The 21,720-nt window shown below is 34.0% G+C and overlaps 1 protein-coding gene across 1 annotated transcript; it reads left to right on the forward strand.

Moving 5' to 3' along the window:
- Positions 1-5,247: 5,247 nt before the first annotated feature.
- LOC128205294 (WSC domain-containing protein 1-like) lies at positions 5,248-15,971 on the forward strand. Its single transcript, XM_052906829.1, has 4 exons — positions 5,248-5,415; positions 6,116-6,561; positions 9,596-9,886; positions 14,656-15,971. The coding sequence occupies exons 1-4, from the start codon at positions 5,402-5,404 to the stop codon at positions 15,048-15,050; spliced, it is 1,146 nt and encodes a 381-aa protein (XP_052762789.1). The 5' UTR covers positions 5,248-5,401; the 3' UTR covers positions 15,051-15,971.
- Positions 15,972-21,720: the final 5,749 nt, after the last annotated feature.

Here is a 21,720-nt window from a genome sequence, read left to right on the forward strand (position 1 = left end):
AATAAGTCTGCGTCTGTTACCAGGCAACGCAGGTGCCCTCGAGTCGGATTAATAATATCTATCATGTGTTCCCGTTCCAGATAGAAACATCCGACCCGAGGGCACCTGCGTTGCCTGGTAATTATTTTTTTGTGAAGAAACTGCATAAAAAAGCTCATTTTTGTACATTTCAGCACACCGGATAGGCATATCCGGTGACGTCAGCCGTGCTGGAAAATCCCATCTGGCATCCCCCCCCATGCCAGATGAGTCACGCGCTGTGACGTAATACTTTTTATTTCTTTTATTATATACTTTAAGTAACCATAATTATGAGATTTCAATAGATGAGTTTCATAAACATTAACTTTGCAAAAATATATCTTCACAACAAATCGAAATAACACTTCAAAGACTTGATTTCGAAGGAACTTATTGACGTTGACAGTGAATAAAAAATACTGCGCGTCATGACGTCAGTTAACATTATCGCACGCGCTTTTTGGTGAAATGTACAAAACTGAGCTTTTTTATGCAGTTTCTTCACAAAAAAATAATATAGGTATGCTAGAAAAAATACCTATCATGTGTGTCCGTTCCGGATAGAAAAATCCGACCGTCGGGCACGCTGCGTAGCCGGTAACTCGGCAAGTCTCGTTACCAGGCAACGCAGGTGCCCTCGGGTCGGATTTTTCTATCGGAACGGGCACATGACAGATATTATTATTAATCCGGAACGGGAACACATGACAGATATTATTAGTATTGTCCCACAGAGATAACACAGATGGAGGGGGAATTAACTAAAACCACACACTCCAATACACCAGTCCAATTAAATGCTTAAAAATGTCTTAGATGGACAAAACTTATTCTTAAACTGAAAAGTGCATTTGAATATACTTATTATGTGCTATAGGTATGTTTCCAAGGGAACAATATTCAGATAATTTGAAAGACATGTATGTTAATATCGATAGACAGGTAAATACCATATATATGTCCCTTCTTATTTCAATCTACCGAGGGTTTCAAGTCTTTCAAGCTGCACTCTCACAGATTTACCATTTTTACAACGTTTTTATTTTTTGTCTTGGAAGTGGCAATTTTTTGCGTAAATATCTGCAAACCAATGATATAACATTGCTGACAAAAACTCAGGTCGTAGATTTTCATATTCACATTCGAAAATTAATATTTTATGGCTTAAACCTTTTTGAGTTTCAATATATAAATCTGCGATCAATTGTTTGTCAGCAGTCTTATATGACTGGTTTCCATGGATTTTCGTAAAATTTGCTCCTTCCGTGACAAAAAATGAAAATGTCAAAACGTTCAATCTGTGAGAGTGCAGCTTTAAAAGGACCGAAATGTAAATATAACATGAACATTCAAAATGTTTAAATGAAATAAGACATATCTTTCTGTATATCAGTATCACAGGAACTGGGAAGATATATTTATAAAGAAATGACTTTCGCCGGTTTAAATATTTTTTTTATCCTATTTGGGTTCTTATGAGCCTTATCTTTGGGATATATTATACAGCTACAGCAAAATTTCGTCATCGCCGCCATATTGGAATTTCAACATTTTGAAGATTTAAGAAGAAAAGATGCGGTAAACGTGCCAGTCAACCATCATACAAGAATAATGAATAGCTGGACTTTTGTGGGCAGGATTTCAAATTTAAATTGTGTTTGTCAGAATCTTGTTCATAGGCTATAGCACGGACCTATAAGGTTGAGTATAAAAAAAAAAAAAAACTGTCCGGACTGGACCAAATGCGCATTTCAATTTGGTCCGGAATTGGTTTGGTCCGGCCAGTCTTATACCAACCCAAAATTAGGAAAACTTCTGAACGATTTCCGTAACAGTTAGGAGATTTCCGTTGGTCCGGCCCGGCCAGTCTTTTATACCCAACCCCTATAAATATGGTTTAAAGGCCTAGTTTAAGCCTTCTATAGTGACCCCTGCCCCCCAAAAAATAAATAAATAAATAAAATACTGTGTACAGTACACAACCTTTGTTTATTGATCTAAATCTAATTGCCTTGATCCCTCTTATCAGTTCTCTGATCTGAGTATCCTGCTGTGCAGTTTTGGAAGTTTTATTATACAAATGGACCCTAAATGGCCCTGAGCCAATAAACGAATGCACAGGAAATTGGCCCCGACTGTGACACCAGTGCTATCAGCAGGAGATGCATAGCAGGGGATTGTCATGCAAAACATTCTTTAAACTAGGCCTTAAAGGTCAGTGGCTAAAAGGAATCTGCACGGTTTGCCGAATTTAAGCGAATCTGTAAAGATCTCTGTTTGGCTTTTTTTTGCTGTCGGGCGTTTGAACCAGTGTGTTGTACCCTTAGCATCATCGCTCTGGTGTACCAAGAAAGATGTAAAAATATGGCCGTAAACATGGAATACATAACCCCACTGGAGTGCGAAGAAAAACTGCCGGCTTAGAGAAGGTAGGGCTGGTGTTATCTGGTTATTGCAACAAAATTGTACTGTAAATTGAACTAAATCTGTTATGCATGATCATATTTTCAACGCTGAAATAAGACCCAACTACATGATGCTTATCGGAGTGCGTTGTATAAATAGCCAACATATACAATGAAAAAAGACCCTAGTGAAGTATGACCACAGGATTGGCTTAGTTTGATATCTAATACGGAGTTTTATCATTTTTCAATGAGCGTCAAAAATTCACATGCCTCATTATTTAACGATCTTGCTCAGTTTTCAAAGTTAAACCCCCTGGATCAATAGTTATTGTCATTTAAGGTAGCACTTGCTTTCTGGTGGATTTTTTTGAAAAGAAATTCCGGTTGATCCGTTGCAGACTTATTTTATTAGAATCTCTGCTTCTTTGGCCCAGTATACTGAATTGAAACCAGAAGTCACATAGTTGCATATGTGGAACAGACTATAACTATGCTTGTATATATCCGCCCGCATGGTCTGAGCAGGCAGTTCTGTTTGATAGTTTCACAACATAGCTAGTATTTCTATATTAAATATATAACCTCACATTCGTGTTGTCATCTAATATCCACTTGACTGTATGACGTCACAGTCATCATTACAGAGCTGATGAATAGTTGGATGAAACAAAATAAAATGCATCTGTCTGTTCGCAATGTTTTTAACCTTACCTCTTCACTTCATAAGCACACAGTGACTGGAAATTGGGAAATGCAATGTTATTTGAGCCTGACAATAAGTGCGTTGTAACCATGATCGAAGTCATTGTTCATCCAAACACGGTCTGTGCAGGTTGATTGTTTTGCATAGGTTTGTATTTAAAAGCTACTCTGAACTTGTTGTTTATAACAGATCCATAATCTGTCCTATAACATCTAAATTTTGTTTATTTTAGTCATCGGATGTCAATAAAATATCAGTATTACCAACTGAGAGTGCTGCATGAATGTGAATTGCTGAAAGCCTCATTGTAACATTGAAAAGTGTCATTTCTCGTATATGAACTCAAAAGAATTCTTGTCAATTTTCCAATATTGAATTGTAAATCATTAGAGAACTATAGCCTTAACAGTTCCAACTTTTGATAAGCAGTATTTAGTAAGTAAACGTTGCTGTTATTATTTTGAATATGTTTGGACATTAGAAAAAAATGCTTAAAAGGTATGTTAATTTCCATAAAGCTATTGTTTTTACTTAATCGTATAATGCATGCAACGTCAATGGGTCTAGACAACTCTAGAATCATGCCCATAGCCTGCAGCTCGCCCAGGAGCATTTGCCTTTGTTAGAAACTATGCACGAACACCTACTTGTAGACGGGGCGCAGGGGTACCTTGGGTGTGAGACGGTGGGCCGATTACCAACATTCAACACCACCATAGGTTGGTGTTGTTGATAACGGACCAAGTGGCGGGAATGATGACTTGGCGAAGACGAACTTGTTCACTATACATTGTCTTACACAAATCCGCTGACCGAGCTGCACATTCACTATGTTGAACATGCACTGTGATAGTTCAATACAAGTCGAGCTGATAAACAGATGGATTAAAAAAATAAAAATCCATCTGTCTGTCTCTATAATGCATAACGTGGATGGAATTTTGAACAATGACTTCTATCGTGATTACAAGACATTTATTGTCATAAATCGCCAACCATGTACATGGGTTGGAGACGCGTTGGCTTGCTTTAATATATGTGGGCTAGTTGGGGAAGGCCCCAGTCAAGCCACTTCAAGTGCTGTTAGTATTAGCAGAAATGAATCGTGACTGGGAGTTTGTCCAAAATATTAAATTGTGTTGTTACCCTTCAACATCAGGTGCATGTACTGTGCTGTAAATTCTGCAGATTAGTAGGATTTAAGTGTATTGAATTTTAACATCCATTTCAAGTTACTCATAAATATATTTAAGAGGAGAAATATGCTGTATTGCATTCATCTGTCTCATAAATAGAGGATATTTCATAATTGTTTATCAGAATAGAAAAAAAATATGTTATTTTTCAAAAATTGATAAAAACGAGAAATAATTTTTAGCGCTTATTACATATAACCTCACCATGTAGTGAGCACTTTTCAGTGTTATTCGCCTATGACGCCATGTCAAAAGTGGGTGTACTGCACACATTGACTTGATGACACGAGCTCTTATAAGTCCATCTAGCCATGATAAACCAGCTCAACTAGCCAAAATTATATAATAGTCTGATTACAGTATAGGGTACTTTTGAATTTTGTGAAATATCATTTCATGTTTCTGGCAATGCGTTATTTTGATGATATACATGTTCAACAGAATGTTCAAAATATCATTTTGGCTAGTTGATCTGATTTATTGTCATAAAATGGACTAATTTGATAACATAAAGAAAATCAAATCGTACCAATTATTTTGTTTCTGGAAGGATTTGTTATTGAGGGTTTACTTTTTCACTTAACATAATATGTACATGGCTGGCAGTTCATCGCTTACATGCTGGATGAAAAAAGAAAAGAAAAAATTTAAGCATTGCTGAATAAACATGGAATTCGGAGAGAAAATTGCTTATAATAAATATGTTGTCACAGAGTTAACTCGTAAAGTCCCTTGATGAAGTTAGAAATAAAAACATAATATTAGTAATATGAATGAGGAGTGTTACATGAATGTGTAACTTTTGCCACGGACCTGCTTTTGCAAACAAATACATTTGATTATTTCTATTGAATTTTTTTTATCGATATATTCCCATTTATTTAAATACAAGGACGACGAATGTCAAGATCGGCTTATAAATTTTTCAATAGAAGTAATGAGTTAATTGCGATATTGTTTTTTATTGAACAGTTCTACCTTTTGGTAGGCAATGTTAACATAAATAGCAAGTAAAAGTTACTTTTATTTCTTATATATTTTATTTGAATATTTTTTGGCTTAGAAAAAATACAATGCGGCAAAAAAGGTATGTTAGTTTTACTTAGAGCAGTTATTTCTATTTAATCATTTGTGTTTCATTGTTCAGTCAATTATGTATTTAGTGTACTAATGTAAGTACACTATCCTCTTCATAACATTGTCATACATTTAATTAAGATATTATGAAATTAAAATAAATATTTTTTGCAATGACTTTTGATGAACAATTATGTCACAAGTTTGAAATTTTGATGATTTTGACATTCAACAATATTAAATTACAAATTGGCCTTAAAGTGACTCTCTTATTCAAAATCAATACATACAAATGTATATCAAACATCAATTTTGACTGATAAACCTTTAACTACTAAATAAGGCACTTATGGAAACAAAAATTAATTACAAATAACAAGATTGTAACCCTGTATTTGATAGCAGAAAGCGCAAAAATATCAAATGATTGGTGAATGCTAAAAGATTTACTCTGGTCTACCAAATATAGTCTCATAAGGTAAAACACAGTGTTTTATGCATATTTCTTTCAAATTTAAGTCGGTATCCTTCATAAGAACCTTTTTTTCGACATTTATTCATCCCTTTTGGAATATTACAATATTATTAATTGTGGTAAATCTTATTTGCGAGTGAGAGTGCATCTTTATAAATTGTTCCAAATCATGGAATTAAGTATTCAATGTTAATTTCAAATTTCAAAATGGTAATGGTGACTTTTTTCTGTTTAGGAAACAATATGTCCTGACTACAGTGTTAGTCGGATGTGTGATGTTCGCTGTCATGTTCAACGACACATTGCTTCAATCTATGGGAAATATGACGCTGGTTCGACCGTATTTACCTGCTATTATTCCCCAGTTACCTGACACAACATTTAAGATTAACAGCACTTTGTGTAAGCACGTCATTGCAGTAAGTAAGAAGCACAATTTCACGTGGATCTTGGCGAGGAGAAGAAATTTGGAATCCGACATATCAAAATATGTTAATGTACATAATGAACATAAATCGCAGAAAAGTGAAGTCATCAATTTTAGAGGGAAGGATGATAATTGTTCCGAATGGTTGCCCAAACAACTAGAAATAGTTCCGGTCAAGGTTCCACGGACAGCACTGTCAAGTCCCTATCACTCTGGAAACACATGGCTTCGACATCTCGTTCAGCAGGCCACCGGTGAGTATTAAACAATGTTCCTTTAATTCCTAGTAAGCTCTTTAATGACGTTTCGGCCTAAATTACTTTGCTGATATATAAAACATTTTCTTCATAATTTGCTCAATGAAGTTAATTCTGTAAATTTTGACTTCGTTTCGCTGGAGTATCCTCCCTTGACTTTAATACACATAAGTACGTAAGATATTTATACGCGCAAGCACTTCCATAGATTGGACATTTGAAAGATGTAGTGAAATTGAATTTGAATTGTTCAAATCAAATTGAAACAGAAAAATGAAATGAATCATTAAATAGTCAGGTTTATTATGAAATCTCGACCTATGGTCTCGACGGATACGTGATTACAAACCGAACTCGACGTGATACAGGTCATTAGAAAAGTGTCCTTTCATAATACCCCCTATATAACCCAATAACTGAGTCCAAAATTTATAATAACGGTATAAGACATACGTATTTTGTATCTTGATGTTTCTTATTTATTTAATCAGTTTATACAAGTGTTTGTACAAGGTTGTTTTTGATCAGACATATTTTATAGTTTTATTTTACAATAATAATGTTGGCTGGTCCATTTTGATCACGTGATACTCCAGGATCCTCGATGATTTGTATGAATAGCTAGAAAATAATGACTGAGTAACTAAATTACCTATTGTTTTAGTGTTATTGAAGGCCAATGATACATTTATACCGGCCTAAACACCTTCAGAACATCAAATTGTCTAAACGATTTCAATGACTATTGTCAACATTTGAAGCTGCAGGTAAATGAATACAAAACTCTTGGTATTTGGAGCTTTATGGATTTACCCTTAACAATGTGGAACTCGAAATTGTGGATAACTATAGGCCTATTATCTAGGAATGGTATTTAGCCTCACTGATACGTTTAACAAAGCCAAAAAGCAATAAAAGCTCTTCATTTTCAAAAACCTTGATTTACCAAATTACCTACAACTATTGTTCATATATTGACATATTCTTGTGAAATTTCGGGTTTTGAGAACTCCGAGATCTATGAAAAACATACATTTAATATTTTAAGGAAAATAGCCAAATCCGATAATGAAAAGTACACCCCCATATACATTTTGTATGGAGAACTTGGTAGAGAAACTCTTTAACTGCTAGATTAAATTACTATGCGATCTACATGCAGCTGAGTTAAAGTGTACCGATTTCTGACATTGAAGATTTTGAAATATTAAACGAATCAAGTTAAGTTTACATGACTCGGCTACTTCTAATCCTTACTTAAAGCTGCACTCTCACAGATTGACCAACTTTTTTATTTTTTGTCTTGGAAAGAGCAAATGTTTGCGTAAATATCTGCAAACCAATGATATAAGATTGCTGACAAAAACATCAGATCGTAGATTTTCATATTTACGTTCAAAAATTAACGTTTTATGGCTTAAACCGTTACTTACGGTTTAAGAAGAATGCATAAAATATCAATTTTGAACTTATATATAAAAATCTGCGATATCATTTTTTGTCAGTAGTCTAATATAACTGGTTTCCATGGATTTTCGCAGAAATTGGCTCGTTCCAAGACAAATAATAGAAAAGTTGTCAAAACGTTCAATCTGTGCGAGTGAAGCTTTTAATCACTTTATTGGTGTCACAAAATCCCCCCATTGACGAATTCCTGCACGTGCGTGTATAACTACCAAGCAATGGAATACTAAAACCTTCCATTCGACAGATGTTTATCAAAACAATGAATTTTAATCATGGACAAAGTATTTAAGCTTGATCATTCGTGGGGAAAGATGGTGATAATCGACCTTGTCAGCTTCAGTTGAAACAGTACCAGAACTGGTTGAATAGTATACAACACCGTCCATCCGGCATTCAGACAGTCGTTAGTCTGTTAAACTTATTATAAAAGTGTACCAGAACTGGTTGAATAGTATACAACACCGTCCAACCGGCATTCAGACACTCGTTAGTCTGTTAAACTTATTATAAAAGTGTTAAAGCTGACGGAAATAGCCTTAAACCTTAATATTGTTAATTAAACATTTTTAATGTGAAACTAGTATAAAGTAAATTTAGATCGTTTCACACAACGGAATATTTTTAATGAACCATGTTTATTATTTTATACAAATGAGTTTAACATAAACTCGATAATGCAGCACAAGCGAGATAACTTCAAGACGACATCGATGCAGCGAATAGAAGTGACCTTCCTTTGAAGCATACGTAATGTCTAATGTTGCTCTTCTTTTTCAATACAACTATATCCAATAAGGTTTTGACTTTAAAATATTTACACTGTCATTATACTTTCCTATGAGTACCATGATTTTTCTTTGTTCCTTTAAAGTATTTTTGTCGTAAGCATAATAAATTAATATTACCAATACCGACATCAATTATCACATTTACTTATCTTTTAATAAGTATACGTGAAAATGCCATTGCCAGATGTTGTACCAACAGCATTTTTTCTTCGTTTAAAGCGCATTTATTCTGCAATTTAAGCGGATTTTAATAATACTCGTTTTAAGAAGGTTTTGGCTAATTGAAATAAGCTACTACTTAAGCTTGCTAAGCTTGAGAAATTTGGCCATGTGATGGCCTTTTACAGGTCGTTACAATGTTTAAATGTTTACATTTGCCATGTTATAAGTCTAAAAATGTAACAATAATTAACATCATAGTGCGGTTAGGTTCTATAACAGGCTAAAGAGAATTCATGTGTATTAATAGTACATTAAGGTTGCGAAAGATTTTGTAGGGTGTATGTTTGTAATTGTTTGCCTATCTGTTGTTAATATGTTTACCACTATTTGTTTCTCGCATATCACCATTACAGTATACTATCTATTGACAGCACTGCCCAAGCACTTTCATTGTCAAGTTTCCTCTAGACCATCATTTAAACGCAGTAACGATCAATTACATTGTCATGTTTCATGATTGAAAACAAATATGATAAAAGTAACGTTGTAAGTACATAGGTAGCATGATAGTTCCATCTTTTCGCTCGTAATAAAGTTGTATTTCTTTCCTTCAGGTTATGGAACCTCTACTGTTTACTGCGACAAAGAGTTACTGGCTAAAGGATATCCCTTTGAATGCGAGAAAAAACAGCAGGATCGCACCATTCTCATCAAAACTCACAAGCCTGAAATGGGATCTTTTGGACGGAACATGTCGCTCCCATTTGCTAAGAGACTAGTTGAAAGAATGCCAGAGTATAACCGCGCCGTGTTACTTATCAGAAATCCATACGAATTTCTTGTTGCAAATATCTATTCCAGTCACCTTGATGAAGTACCTGAAAAAGCATTTCTGGGTGAAAGTAGTAAGAGACACCTTTTTCTTTTTTGATAAGAATGAATGTTGTATCTTTTATTTTAAACATGCGCTACTCCTGTCATATCTGTCTAGTATGCATGATTTTTAACTCATTTCATAACGTAAGGTATTCCAAGCATAAGTGTGTGTAACTCTTATTACAATGTCTGGTATTCCTATCATAATTGAGTGTAATTCCTTTCATAACGTAAGGGATTCTTATCATAAGTGTGTGTTTGTAACTCCTATCATAATGTCTGGTATTTCTATCATAAGTATACGTAACTCCTTTAATAACGTCTGGTATTCCTATAATAAGTGTTTATCACTTTCATCATAATGTCTGGTATTCGTATCATAAGTGTTTGTACCTCCTATCATAATATCTGGTATTCGTATCATAAGTGTTTATCACTCTTATCATAATGTCTGGTATTTTTATCGTAAGTGTTTGTAACTCCTATCATAATGTCTGGTATTCGTATCATAAGTGTTTGTAACTCCTATCACAATGTCTAGCATTCGTATCATAAGTGCTTGTCACTTTTGTCCTTATGTCTGGTATTGCTATCATAAGTGTTTGTACCTCCTATCATAATGTCTGGTATTCGTATCATATGTGTCTGTCACTCCTGTCCTTATGTCAGGCATTCCTATCATTAGTGTTTGTAACTCCTTTCCTAATGTTTGGCATTCTTATCATTAGTGTTTGTAACTCCTGTCCTAATGTCTGGTATTCCTATCATAGCTGACCAAGTTTTTAACGCATATTCTGATTTTGAAACATAAGATCATTGATTGTATTATAACAGTTATGTTTATGCGACCGGGATAAGTCGTATCATAAGTGTCTGTAACTCCTATCATAAGATCAGGTATTCATATCGTAAATGTTTGTACCTCCTTTCATAATGTCAGGTATTCCAATGATAAAATGATTTGGATATTAGGAAAAATGATGGAGTAACGATTGAGTATTTAGTAGAAGATTTAACGAACTATTTAAAAATTATTGTCCTTTTGTACGCCGATGATACAATTATACTGGCCAGATCACAAAACGATTTTCAGAAATGCCTTAGTGATTTTAACGAATATTGTCAGCATTGGAAGCTCGAGGTCAACATAAACAAAACAAAGGTCATGATATTTGGGGCGAACAGAAGATCGTGGAGACATTATAGATTTACACTGAACAACGAAGAGCTAGAAATCGTTGATAACTATAAGTATGTAGGAATGGTATTTAGCCCAAGTGGGAAATTTAATAAAGCCAAAGAACATTTAGCCCAACAAGCAAAAAAGGCTCTTCTTTTCCTATACAGAAGAATTAATAAACTTGGCTTACCAATTGATCTTCAACTTAAACTATTTGATCATACTATTGTTCCTATATTAACTTACTCTTGTGAAATCCTAGGATTTGAGAATACCGAAATTTATGAAAAAATCATCTAGATTTTTTAAGGAAAATAACAAATTCAAGGAAAAGTACACCTGCATATATGTTATATGATTGAGCTTGGCAGAGAACCGCTTAAAAAAATAGAATGATTGCTTATTGGAGCAAACTAGTACTATTTGAGGATTTATATGCATCAATTGTTTACCGCGCGATGCGACAAAGTAACCTAAATTTTAAATGGCTTAATTATTTAAAGTTTATTTTGGACTCCACTGGTAATTCAAATTTGTTCGAAAATCAAATAAACGTAAATGTTAAGTTCACAAGTTATAGTATAACGAAAATATTAAAAGACCAGTACTTAAAATTTTGGCACGAAAAAATGAGATTGTCCAATAAAGGAATATTTTATAATAGCTTTAAGCAAACGATTACACAAGAGAAGTATTTAACTATCATTCCACTTAATCATGCTTTAAATTTATGCAAACTTAGATCATGTTATTTTAAATTTCCAGTTGAAACTTTAGCATGGCAAGGAATAGAATACGCGCACAGGCGGTGTCCGCTCTGTCAGTCAGACATTGGCGACAGCTACCATTACATATCAACGTGCACAATTTTCCAGGATCAAAGAAAAAGCTTCATTTCACGATATTATCGGCAGCATCCAAATATGATAAAATATAGCGAGCTCCTAAGTACAAGTAATAAAAAAACTCTCGTTAATCTTCAAAGTTCGCCAGATATGAATCACGTGAAATATTAACAATTATTAATTACTCTACTTCTTCTTACCTCCAGGCTTATATTCCAAATCACGCAGCGATCATTATCTCTACAAAGTCCATTATTCATAACTAGTTAAATCTAAATAATCTCATATTAAATTTGTAGCAAGTCCAAGACCACTTACACCATTCATAAATTTCTGCACGTGCTTTTTGTACCGTTAGCCAACGAAACGAGGCGAATTTCCATTCATAAAATATCCCGAGTTTAAGGGACTTGTTTTTACTACAGATCTGTTAGTATACATGCCAAATTGTAAGCTGTACAACTTTGTATTACATTGATTTCCTTAATCATGCCGGTTAGCGATTTGTCATTGTACCCGGGTGTAAAATTGCCTCAATTGTTATTTTCCGTCATGTTGTTTACCCAATTGCCTGTATATGTTATTACATGTCTATTGTAACGATATGTTACCGTGACAAAATAAAAAGTGAATGTGTGTGTGTGATAAATGTATGTAACTCCTATCATAATGTCTGGTATTCCTATCATGATTAATAATAACTCCTATCATAATGTCAGGTATTTCTAGTAAAAGTGTTTGTAACTCCTAACAAAACGTCTGGTATTACTAATATAAGTGTTTGTAACTACTATGATAATGTCTGGTATTTTTGTCATAAGTGTTTGTAACTACTATCATAGTGCCTGGTATTCCTAGCATAAGTGTTTGTTACTCCAATTAAAACGTCTGGTATTCCTAACATAAGTGTTTGTATCTCCAATCATAATGTCTGGCATTCCTAACATAGGTATGTGTAACTCCTAGCATAATGTCTGGCATTCCTATCGTAAGTATTTGTAACTCCTATCATAATGTCTGGTATTCCTAACATAAGAAATTGTTACTCCTATCATAATGTCAGGTATTCCTTTCATAAGTGTTTGTAACTCGCATCATAATGTCAGGTATTCCAACCATAAGTATTTGTAACTCCTATCATAATGTCAGGTATTCCTTTCATAAGTGTTTGTAACTGCCATCATAATATCAGGTATTCCTATCATACATATTTGTAACTCCTATGATAATGTCAGGTATTCATTTCATAAGTGTTTGTAAGTCCCATCATAATGTCTGGTATTCTTATCATACATGTTTGTAACTCCTATCATAATGTCAGGTATTCCTTTCATAGTGTTTGTAACTCCCATCATAATGTCAGGTATTCCTATCATACATGTTTGTAACTCCTATCATAATGTCAGGTATTCCCATCATAAGTGTTTGTAACTCCTATCATTATGTCAGGTTTTCCTATCATAAGTGTTTGTAATTCCCATCATAATGTTTGATATTCTTATAATACATGTTTGTAACTCTCATCATAATGTCAGGTATTCCTAATATAAATATTTGTAACTCCTATCAAAACGTCTGGTTTTCCTAACATTAGTGTTTGTAACTACATCTACGATCATAGTGTCTGGTATTCCTATTACACGTGATTGTAACTCATATTATACTGTCTGGTATTCCTATCATAATTGTGTGTTTGTAACTCCTGTCATATCTGTCGGGTAGTCCTATCATAAGTGTTTGTTACTCCTACCATAATGTCTGGTATTCCTATCATAAACGTGTGTGTGTTTGAAACTCCTTTCATAATGACAGGTATTCCTACCATAAGTGTCTGTAACTCTTATCATAATGACTGGTATTCCTACATGTATCATAATGTCTGGTATTCTTATTTTGATTGGTTGTTACTCCTATCAAAATGTTTGTTATTCCTATCAACTCTTATCATACAATCTAAATGCCCTGCTGTATGCTACTCAACACAACAAACTTTTAGGTGGGTTATACTAGATTTGGTTTGTCCGTGCGTCTGTCAGTAGACACAATCTTGTGTGCACTTCCATTTCCAAAACCTCTGGCCGGATTTGGATGCATCTTCACAGGAATGATTCATATCAAGCCTTGTAATGCATGCCATCAGCAGGGTCCCATCAGACTATATTTCACAGAGTTATGGCCCCTTGTTTGTTTTGCAATATAGTGTACATTGAGATTCTAGTATTTGCTCTTGGCCTGATATTGATGAAATTGTACATTAGTTATTAATGTCGAGCCTAGAAGAGCATGCTTTAAAAGGGTTCGCTCGGACTACTTTCCACAGTAGTGACCTTTTTGACGTACATACAGACTCTTGTGAGCGCTTTATGTTTCCAAAAACACCGACATGATAAGGATAAAACTTCCAGGATTTAGTAAATAAAGGTCTAAGTAATGAATTCCATTAGCAGAGTTCACTCACAGTGTCTTTCTAAAGAGTAATTGCCCCCTTTTATAGTGATAAGATTCTTGACCTTGAAAGAAGTGATAAACATGCCATTTGCGGGGTTTACTCGGACGAATTTTATAGCGTTATTCTACAATGTAACGTACTCCATTACTGTATATTGTTTCTTTTATTTATTGATCTGCGCCTATGCTTCTACTATATCACCGACTTGTTTAAAATCATCCTTTACGTCATGTTGGGGGTAGTCATCGCTTCTGTGATGCCTGTAAATTAAATAGTTTAGATCTTGTATTAAAATGAATATCAATATTTAAACTATCTTTTCAGAATGGCGAAGAAGTCAACCTAAACTGTTTCAATGGTGGCAGGACATCAATCATTATTGGCTTCATGAGTTCAATGGTCCAGTGCTTCCCGTTCTGTATTCACGCCTACGCCATGATGTGGCTGGAGAACTCAAACGGATTCTAGATTTCATGCATGTCAATGTAACCGAGCTAGATATTAAATGTGCGAAAGCACACGGGGAAGGCAATTTTCACAGAAAATCTAGAAAGTGGACAAAAATTAACAGCATTGTTGATCTTTTCCCTGAAGATTTCCAAAGAAAAATAAATGCTAGTGTAACAGAATATTCAAAACATTTAAAGTCATGTTACAATGTGGACTGGGTATCAGAATATGACAATTTGTATACACAAAATACAAGAAGAGTAAATTAATATACACGGCGGTAGTTCATTTTTAAAAGGAACTCTTCATATAAGCCTGAAAATGTAATGAGTATTTTTTTCTAGATGGGTTTCCTTGCATTATTGTTCTGTTTCAAGTTATAGTCAACTAAAACGATGTTTTTATGTATTTGAGGAGGCACGATGTCGCTAAAATGCCCTATGGATCTTGTGGAATGATTGTTGGACCGAGTGTCTAAAATGACATTTTAACGACCGTTCCAAGGCGGTACCTAACAATTCTTGATAAACCCATCTAGTTTTTTATATAGTGTATATGCAGTGTGCTGTTTGTGGAGTATTGTGCTGTTGTTCCATGTTTCTTGTTCGTGATTTTTTGTTTAAATGTTTTGTGTTTTTGGCGTTTACCCTGTTCCATTAAACGGTGTTTATGTTTAAACGTTTGGGTACTAGGCTTGTTTCTGTAGTTTTTCATATATATATTGAGCACACAACATTGAATTGGAGGCGGACACTTTATCCACTAGACAACTTTCACATTTTCACACTTTAAAGAGCCTAGTTAAAAACATTTGGCTTTTCCAAGGATGTGCCCTATTAAAGGATTTTCTGAAGTCTTTAACATTGAGCTGATCAAACTCTTTCTCGTTTATTCGGTCTGCCAATGCAATCTTGCACTTATTTTACCTTCCAGGTTGGACATGCAGTCATGTTACATATACGTCATGTATTGCAGGTCAATCGTCAGAAACATGACATGTCAGTGCCTGAAATATGAATTATGAAATACAAAGAAAAGGATAATGTAAAAGGAATAGAAGTCATTGAAGAAATTATTAAAATTTATTTTACTAACCGTTATGAAATACTCATATCGGGGGATTTATACGCTTGTGTTTTTAATGACCAAGAAAAGGTCAACCTAGATAGAAATGTTCCATTTAATATGATCCCATTTTTTATGATGATAAATTAGCAGACCTCCAGTGACATGTATACTAATGCTTTTGGTGACGTTAAATAGAAATGTATAAAAACGTGTTGGTTTGGATAAGGATAAAGGCATATTTAAGTTTATAAACCATTTGTGAAAGAGAGTAATTGACTAGATGATCGGTAAAATTAACTTTTTCGACATTGTCGAAGACTTCAATTGAGAATATAACGGAATGTGATAGTTTTTCAATTTTACTAAAACTTGAAAGTAAAATTACTTACGATAAAAAAGTTAAACAAATAATATTAGGCCAATCCCTAAACCTCATTTTACATTTACAGACAATAACTTTATATTATTTCAATATAAAAAATATGCAATAATTATTTAACAGCGAAAAAATCATATAAAAAACATGTTCAACCAAACGAAGATCTTACAATGAATTATGTGTGCAAAATCTGGTCGACGTTTCAAAATGTCAAAGCGACCGTTCGAAAACACCTTAAGGCTTAACACAAAGTAATAGTACTTATCAATTACATGTTTATAGAGAGCGGTCTTTCAATCATTTTAACGGGTTGTTTATCCAGAATTGCCGGACGTAGAACCAACAAGAACAACTGAACGTAGAAAATGATATCAAATCATCAATATAGAACATGGAAATTACAGACGATGATATATATAATGCCATCAGATCGTTAAAAACTAATAAGACTACAGCGGGTATACTAACTGCAAATCACTTTAAACAGAGTATTAATAATATTGTATCATAATTATGTACGTAAAATTTTCAATCGTATACACTCATCAGGTGACTTTCCTGAACAATGGACATCAACACTTATGATAACTATACACAAGAAAGGAGCTAGAGATGTTACCGATAATTGCAGGGGAATATCCTTAATTGACGTATTTTGTAAGATATACATTTACATTTTGAACAAGCGTTTGACTTTTTATTGTGACGAATTTAACAAAATAACTGAATCAGAGGCGGGTTTAGTGCAAATTACTCGACAATGGATAACGCATTTATTTGAAATGTTGTTATATCGAAATACCTATGTAAAAAACGTGGTAAATTGTATGTTGCTTTTGTCGATTTTAAAAAGGCGTTTGACTATGTTAACCGTAGAAAGTTATATATGTCATTGCTTAATCGCGGAATTGAAGGTAAACTATTAAATGTAATAATAGCTTATAGTTGTCTGTTAAAAGTCGAATAAATAATGGTCATGAACTAACTGAGAGTATACATTGCCCTCTAGGATTGCGTCGAGGATGTAATTTAAGTCCTATTTTATTCAGTCGGTTTATTAATGAATTGTATGAATTTCTAAATCAAAATGGAGTTTGCGTAATACAGTTTTTACCTGATAGTATTGAAATATTCATGATTTTATTTGCTGATGATTACATAGCACTTATGTCTGATACTATTATAGGTCTACAATCGCAACTTTACCTGCAGTATGAATATTGTAAACTGGAAATTTACTGTTCATGTTAACAAAACAAATATTGTTACTTTTAAAAATGGCGGTTGTCTTTCTAGATACGAACATTGGTATGACAACAATGAAAAATATGAATGCGTAAACTGTTTTAACTATGTTGTGGTCTATTTTACTTCTACTCTGACATTGAATTGAATGACCGTAGGCTGTAAAGGGCAAACGGGTTCTTGTATCATTATTAAATTCCATGTATGGTTTAATGCCTTGACAAAAACGCAGTATATTATTGGTCCGAAATTTGGGGATTACAGAGACATGAAGGTATCGAAAGAGTGCACATCTATGCCCCTGTAAAAGGTTCCTTTCTGTACCTCTAATTACATATATTGTGCAAATTTTAGGAGACTGTTGTCGATTCCTGTTGTATATTTTCTTCTTGTAATGGTGATATATGCTATTTGTTAAAAAAATATATAAGCTTGCCAAAACATAGATATGTGTAAAAATGCTCTGCGATGTTAAAATCTTTGGATTCTGTGAATTGGGTAACCCACTTAAGAAAAACATGTATTTTCAAATGGCTTTGAAAACTAAATTTTGAGACTGAAGCGTATGTGAATTTTCTTTGCGTAAGGAAGTTTTAGAACGTGTATGCTCATTTTCGAGATTCAGCTCATATATTAGCAATTGAACGTGGCCGTTATACAAATGTTGAAAGACAATTAAGGTTTTGTCAACATGTTGTAAGGACAGAATGTCATTTTCTTTTTTGGTGTGTTCTCTATGTATGTACATGTTGTGAAAAATTGCACACTATTTATACTCAGCTTTTGGAAAGAGAAATACTCTTTTCCAGGAAAAACAGTACATACTTGTTTCAAGTGTTAACTTTTAGTATATTGTATTGTATGTATAATTTATCAATGTCAGTGTATTAAAAGTACTTTATTAACAAACTATGTTTGACAGATACTATTATTGATTCCATGCTGACTGATTTGCACAAGTAGTTTTCATGTATGTAAAGTGAGATGCTTGCATGGGCTGACAGTCAACGGTTGTATTTGGAGAAGAGGTATGCCTAAGCAGAGGCATATAAACCATATGTCCGTGGTTAAAGACATATAATTATTAAAAATGATTAATGGAGTTTATAGTTAAGATATTCTAACATATTATCGATCTAAGTATAGACCGATTGGGACTTATTTAAATTAAAAAGAAATTAAATAATTATAGTGTAATAACATAAAAAAATAATTTCTCTCATGCCAATCGATGAATTATGAAGTTTTATCAGTGAAATAACAACAGTGAAAATATCAAAACTGGCGGCGAAGTAATTTGGTTGTGTATTCGTGACCTATTTTATATAAATGTGATTTCGTTATTTCTTGGAACACAGAAACACTAAAAACACTTCATTACATAAAATATTTGCACTTAAAATCCAGCGTGTATGAAACTATTAAAAAAGGATATCAGAAAACTTTGTCTCAAGAACCCGGAAATAGAAAATTGACAGCTACGTCGTCAACTACCATTTTGCGTGAGGGGCGTCCCATGGGTAGTGGCGAAAATATGACTATTTTCAAATCAAAGCACTGAAAGTGCTGAATGCGGCAATGCCTTGATTTTCTCGATTGTTTATTAACTAAAGGTGAAAATAATATTGTCTTGAAACTTACAACTTGAAAACCTTTGGTTCAAGTGGCAACATCAGAATTTCAAATGTGTAATAATATGCAATTTTTTGACTGAGTCGATATCCCTTCTTTTAAGTTCCAGTAGGCAACTTAACATTAAAAGCCATTCTTCAACTTAAACCCACGCTTATGAACATGTTATACTTTTCCAAGTCTCCATAATTGTTTGATAATATAATGTTAAAAGAAAAGCAAAATAAGCTTAATACTGCAAAATCAATAGGGGTCATCTACTGGTCAGGCTAAACATCCATGTCAAGTTTGATGACCATACGTTCAGGAATTGTGGAGTTTGCCTTCAAGGTCACTGTGACCTTGACCTTTTACCCGATGACCCCTTAAATCAATAGGGGTCATCTACTGGTCAGGTCCAACCTCCAAGTCAAGTTTTAGGGCCATGGGTGCAGACATTGTCGAGTTATCACTCGGACAACCTTTAATTATTTAAGTTCACTGTGACCTTGAACTTTGGCACGATGAACCCTAAAATTAATAAGGTTCAAACCTCCAATAAACGTTTGAGTGCCAGGCATTGTCCACTAATCACTCTGTCAACCTTTTATCATTCAAGGTCACCATGACCTTGACCTTTGACCCGATGACCCCCCAAAATTATTTATGCTCATCTTCAGGTAATGACCAGCTTCAATGTCAAGTTTGATTACCATAGATCTAGACATTGTTGAGTTATCACTTGGACAAGCTTATAAATAATTTTACCATTAAAGGTCACTGTGGACTTAACCTTTGACCCGATGACCGATATAATCAATAGGGATCATCTATTGGTCAGGTCCAATCTTCATGTTAAGTTTGATGACCATACGCTTAGGAATTGTTGAGTTTTCACTCGGACAAGCTTTGGTGTTTCGACGGACTGATGTACCAACCTACCGAACGACTGACATGTGCAAAGCAATAAACCCCTCTTCTTCAAAAGGGGGTATTAAAATGTATCCAAAATATCAAGCATACAGTCGAAACCCTTTTGGCTCGAGCTCCCAGGGACAGTGCTGTCAGTACCTCTAGCATTTGGGAATTCTAGAATAGCGGGAACGTTAAGCTTCAGTATAAAGAAATCAGTCCTTTACATCTTGTTCGAGCCAATGAGAAAATTGAGCCAAGCAAGTTTCAGCCTATGGATTTCGACTGTATTTGTTAAGTAAATTTGTCAAAAAGTAAAAAATTATTAAAGCATCTTTAGAAAAGAATAGAATGCAAAATTTACAAAGTCGCCATTTAATAGTACATATTTAAAAGTTTTAGTTTTAACATTGTTTCAGCATTCGCTGCTGCGACAAACAACTGTCAAGTGTGTTATTAAAAGTTTTCTAGAACTTTAGTCTAAGGCTTACATCAAGTGTAACTTAACTTGCAAATGAGACTTATATACTTAACCATTTCCAATCCTCAAGTCCCTATAATGTAGTGTTAATTTTATATTTATAACATCTTCTTATAATAGAGTGTTAAAAGAAAGGCAAAATATTGCAAAATGCGAAATAAAAATGTCAAAATATTTAACATTCAATCGAACCCCGTTGGCTCAAGCTCCCAGGGACTGGCTATGTCATGACTGGCTATGTCATGACTGGCTAGAGTACCTTGAGCACCTTTGCAAAGAATGGTTATTGCGGGGTTGATTATTTAAAACAGAAGTGCAAAATTTGAAGGATTGCAAATTTGGTCATCACATTTTGAGAGTAAAAGGCTTTCACAGCTTATTCCTACACTTAATATTTCAGGTTTGTTTTTACAATGATTTCACCTAGCAACTTCAAAATAAGTTTGATTTGTTTGCGAGATTTGAGTGAAACAGACGAAGAATATTTGTAGTTCAGCCCTATATTGGGTTGTACCCGTTATTAACACTTAGTAGCGCTTTGCACACTTATTCATCGGTATTTATACGGATGTGTGAACGGTGAAATCGTAAATAATTATATTTTCATACCATAAATGTGCAGGTCCTAAACATTGCTGGGGGCCTTTTTCATGGTCTACTATACTTTCAAAGCTGTGGCGTAAATAATGATAATCTTTTAATTAATATCTATGCGAAAAGCTACAGAAACAACCTCAGTAGCAACTATTTTAAAAATAAATCCGGTTTAATGGCACTGGGTAAACGCCAAAGACATAGACCATAAAACCACAAACAACAAACATGGAAGAACAGTACAAAACTCCACAAACAGCATAGTGCATGCATGCCATTAAATGCGAAGAGTCTCGGTAATACAGAACAGAAATGCTCGCAATGGGCCCGGTACCAGAGGCACCGAAATAACAAAAATAACGACGATGTATTTAATTTTTGATTTTTTATCTTTATACCTAAAAAAAGATTAGGGTCGACGAGGAAAACCGGAAACACAGGTATTTTTGGCCGTATCAATTCTCCAATAGAAAGTGATGAGTGAAATGCGATTGTGTTTTTATTGAACTGTTCTAACATTTGGTAAGCAGCAATAACATAGAAAGCAAGTAAAAGTTAATATTATTTTCTACGTTTGAATATAACGAATGAGAAGAAAAATAGTTTCCTTTGTTTATAACATGATAACCGCCAGGGGGCGTTATATGCA

The sequence above is a fragment of the Mya arenaria genome, chromosome 2 (assembly GCF_026914265.1).
Source record: "Mya arenaria isolate MELC-2E11 chromosome 2, ASM2691426v1".
NCBI classification, from domain to species: Eukaryota; Metazoa; Mollusca; class Bivalvia; order Myida; family Myidae; genus Mya; species Mya arenaria.

Excerpts from the sequence above, each read along its gene's own strand:
- LOC128205294 (XM_052906829.1), top strand. Across the intron at positions 6,562-9,595 it reads TCTCGTTCAGCAGGCCACCG|GTTATGGAACCTCTACTGTT; the intron begins GTGAGTATTAAA and ends TCTTTCCTTCAG. Across the intron at positions 9,887-14,655 it reads AGCATTTCTGGGTGAAAGTA|AATGGCGAAGAAGTCAACCT; the intron begins GTAAGAGACACC and ends CTATCTTTTCAG.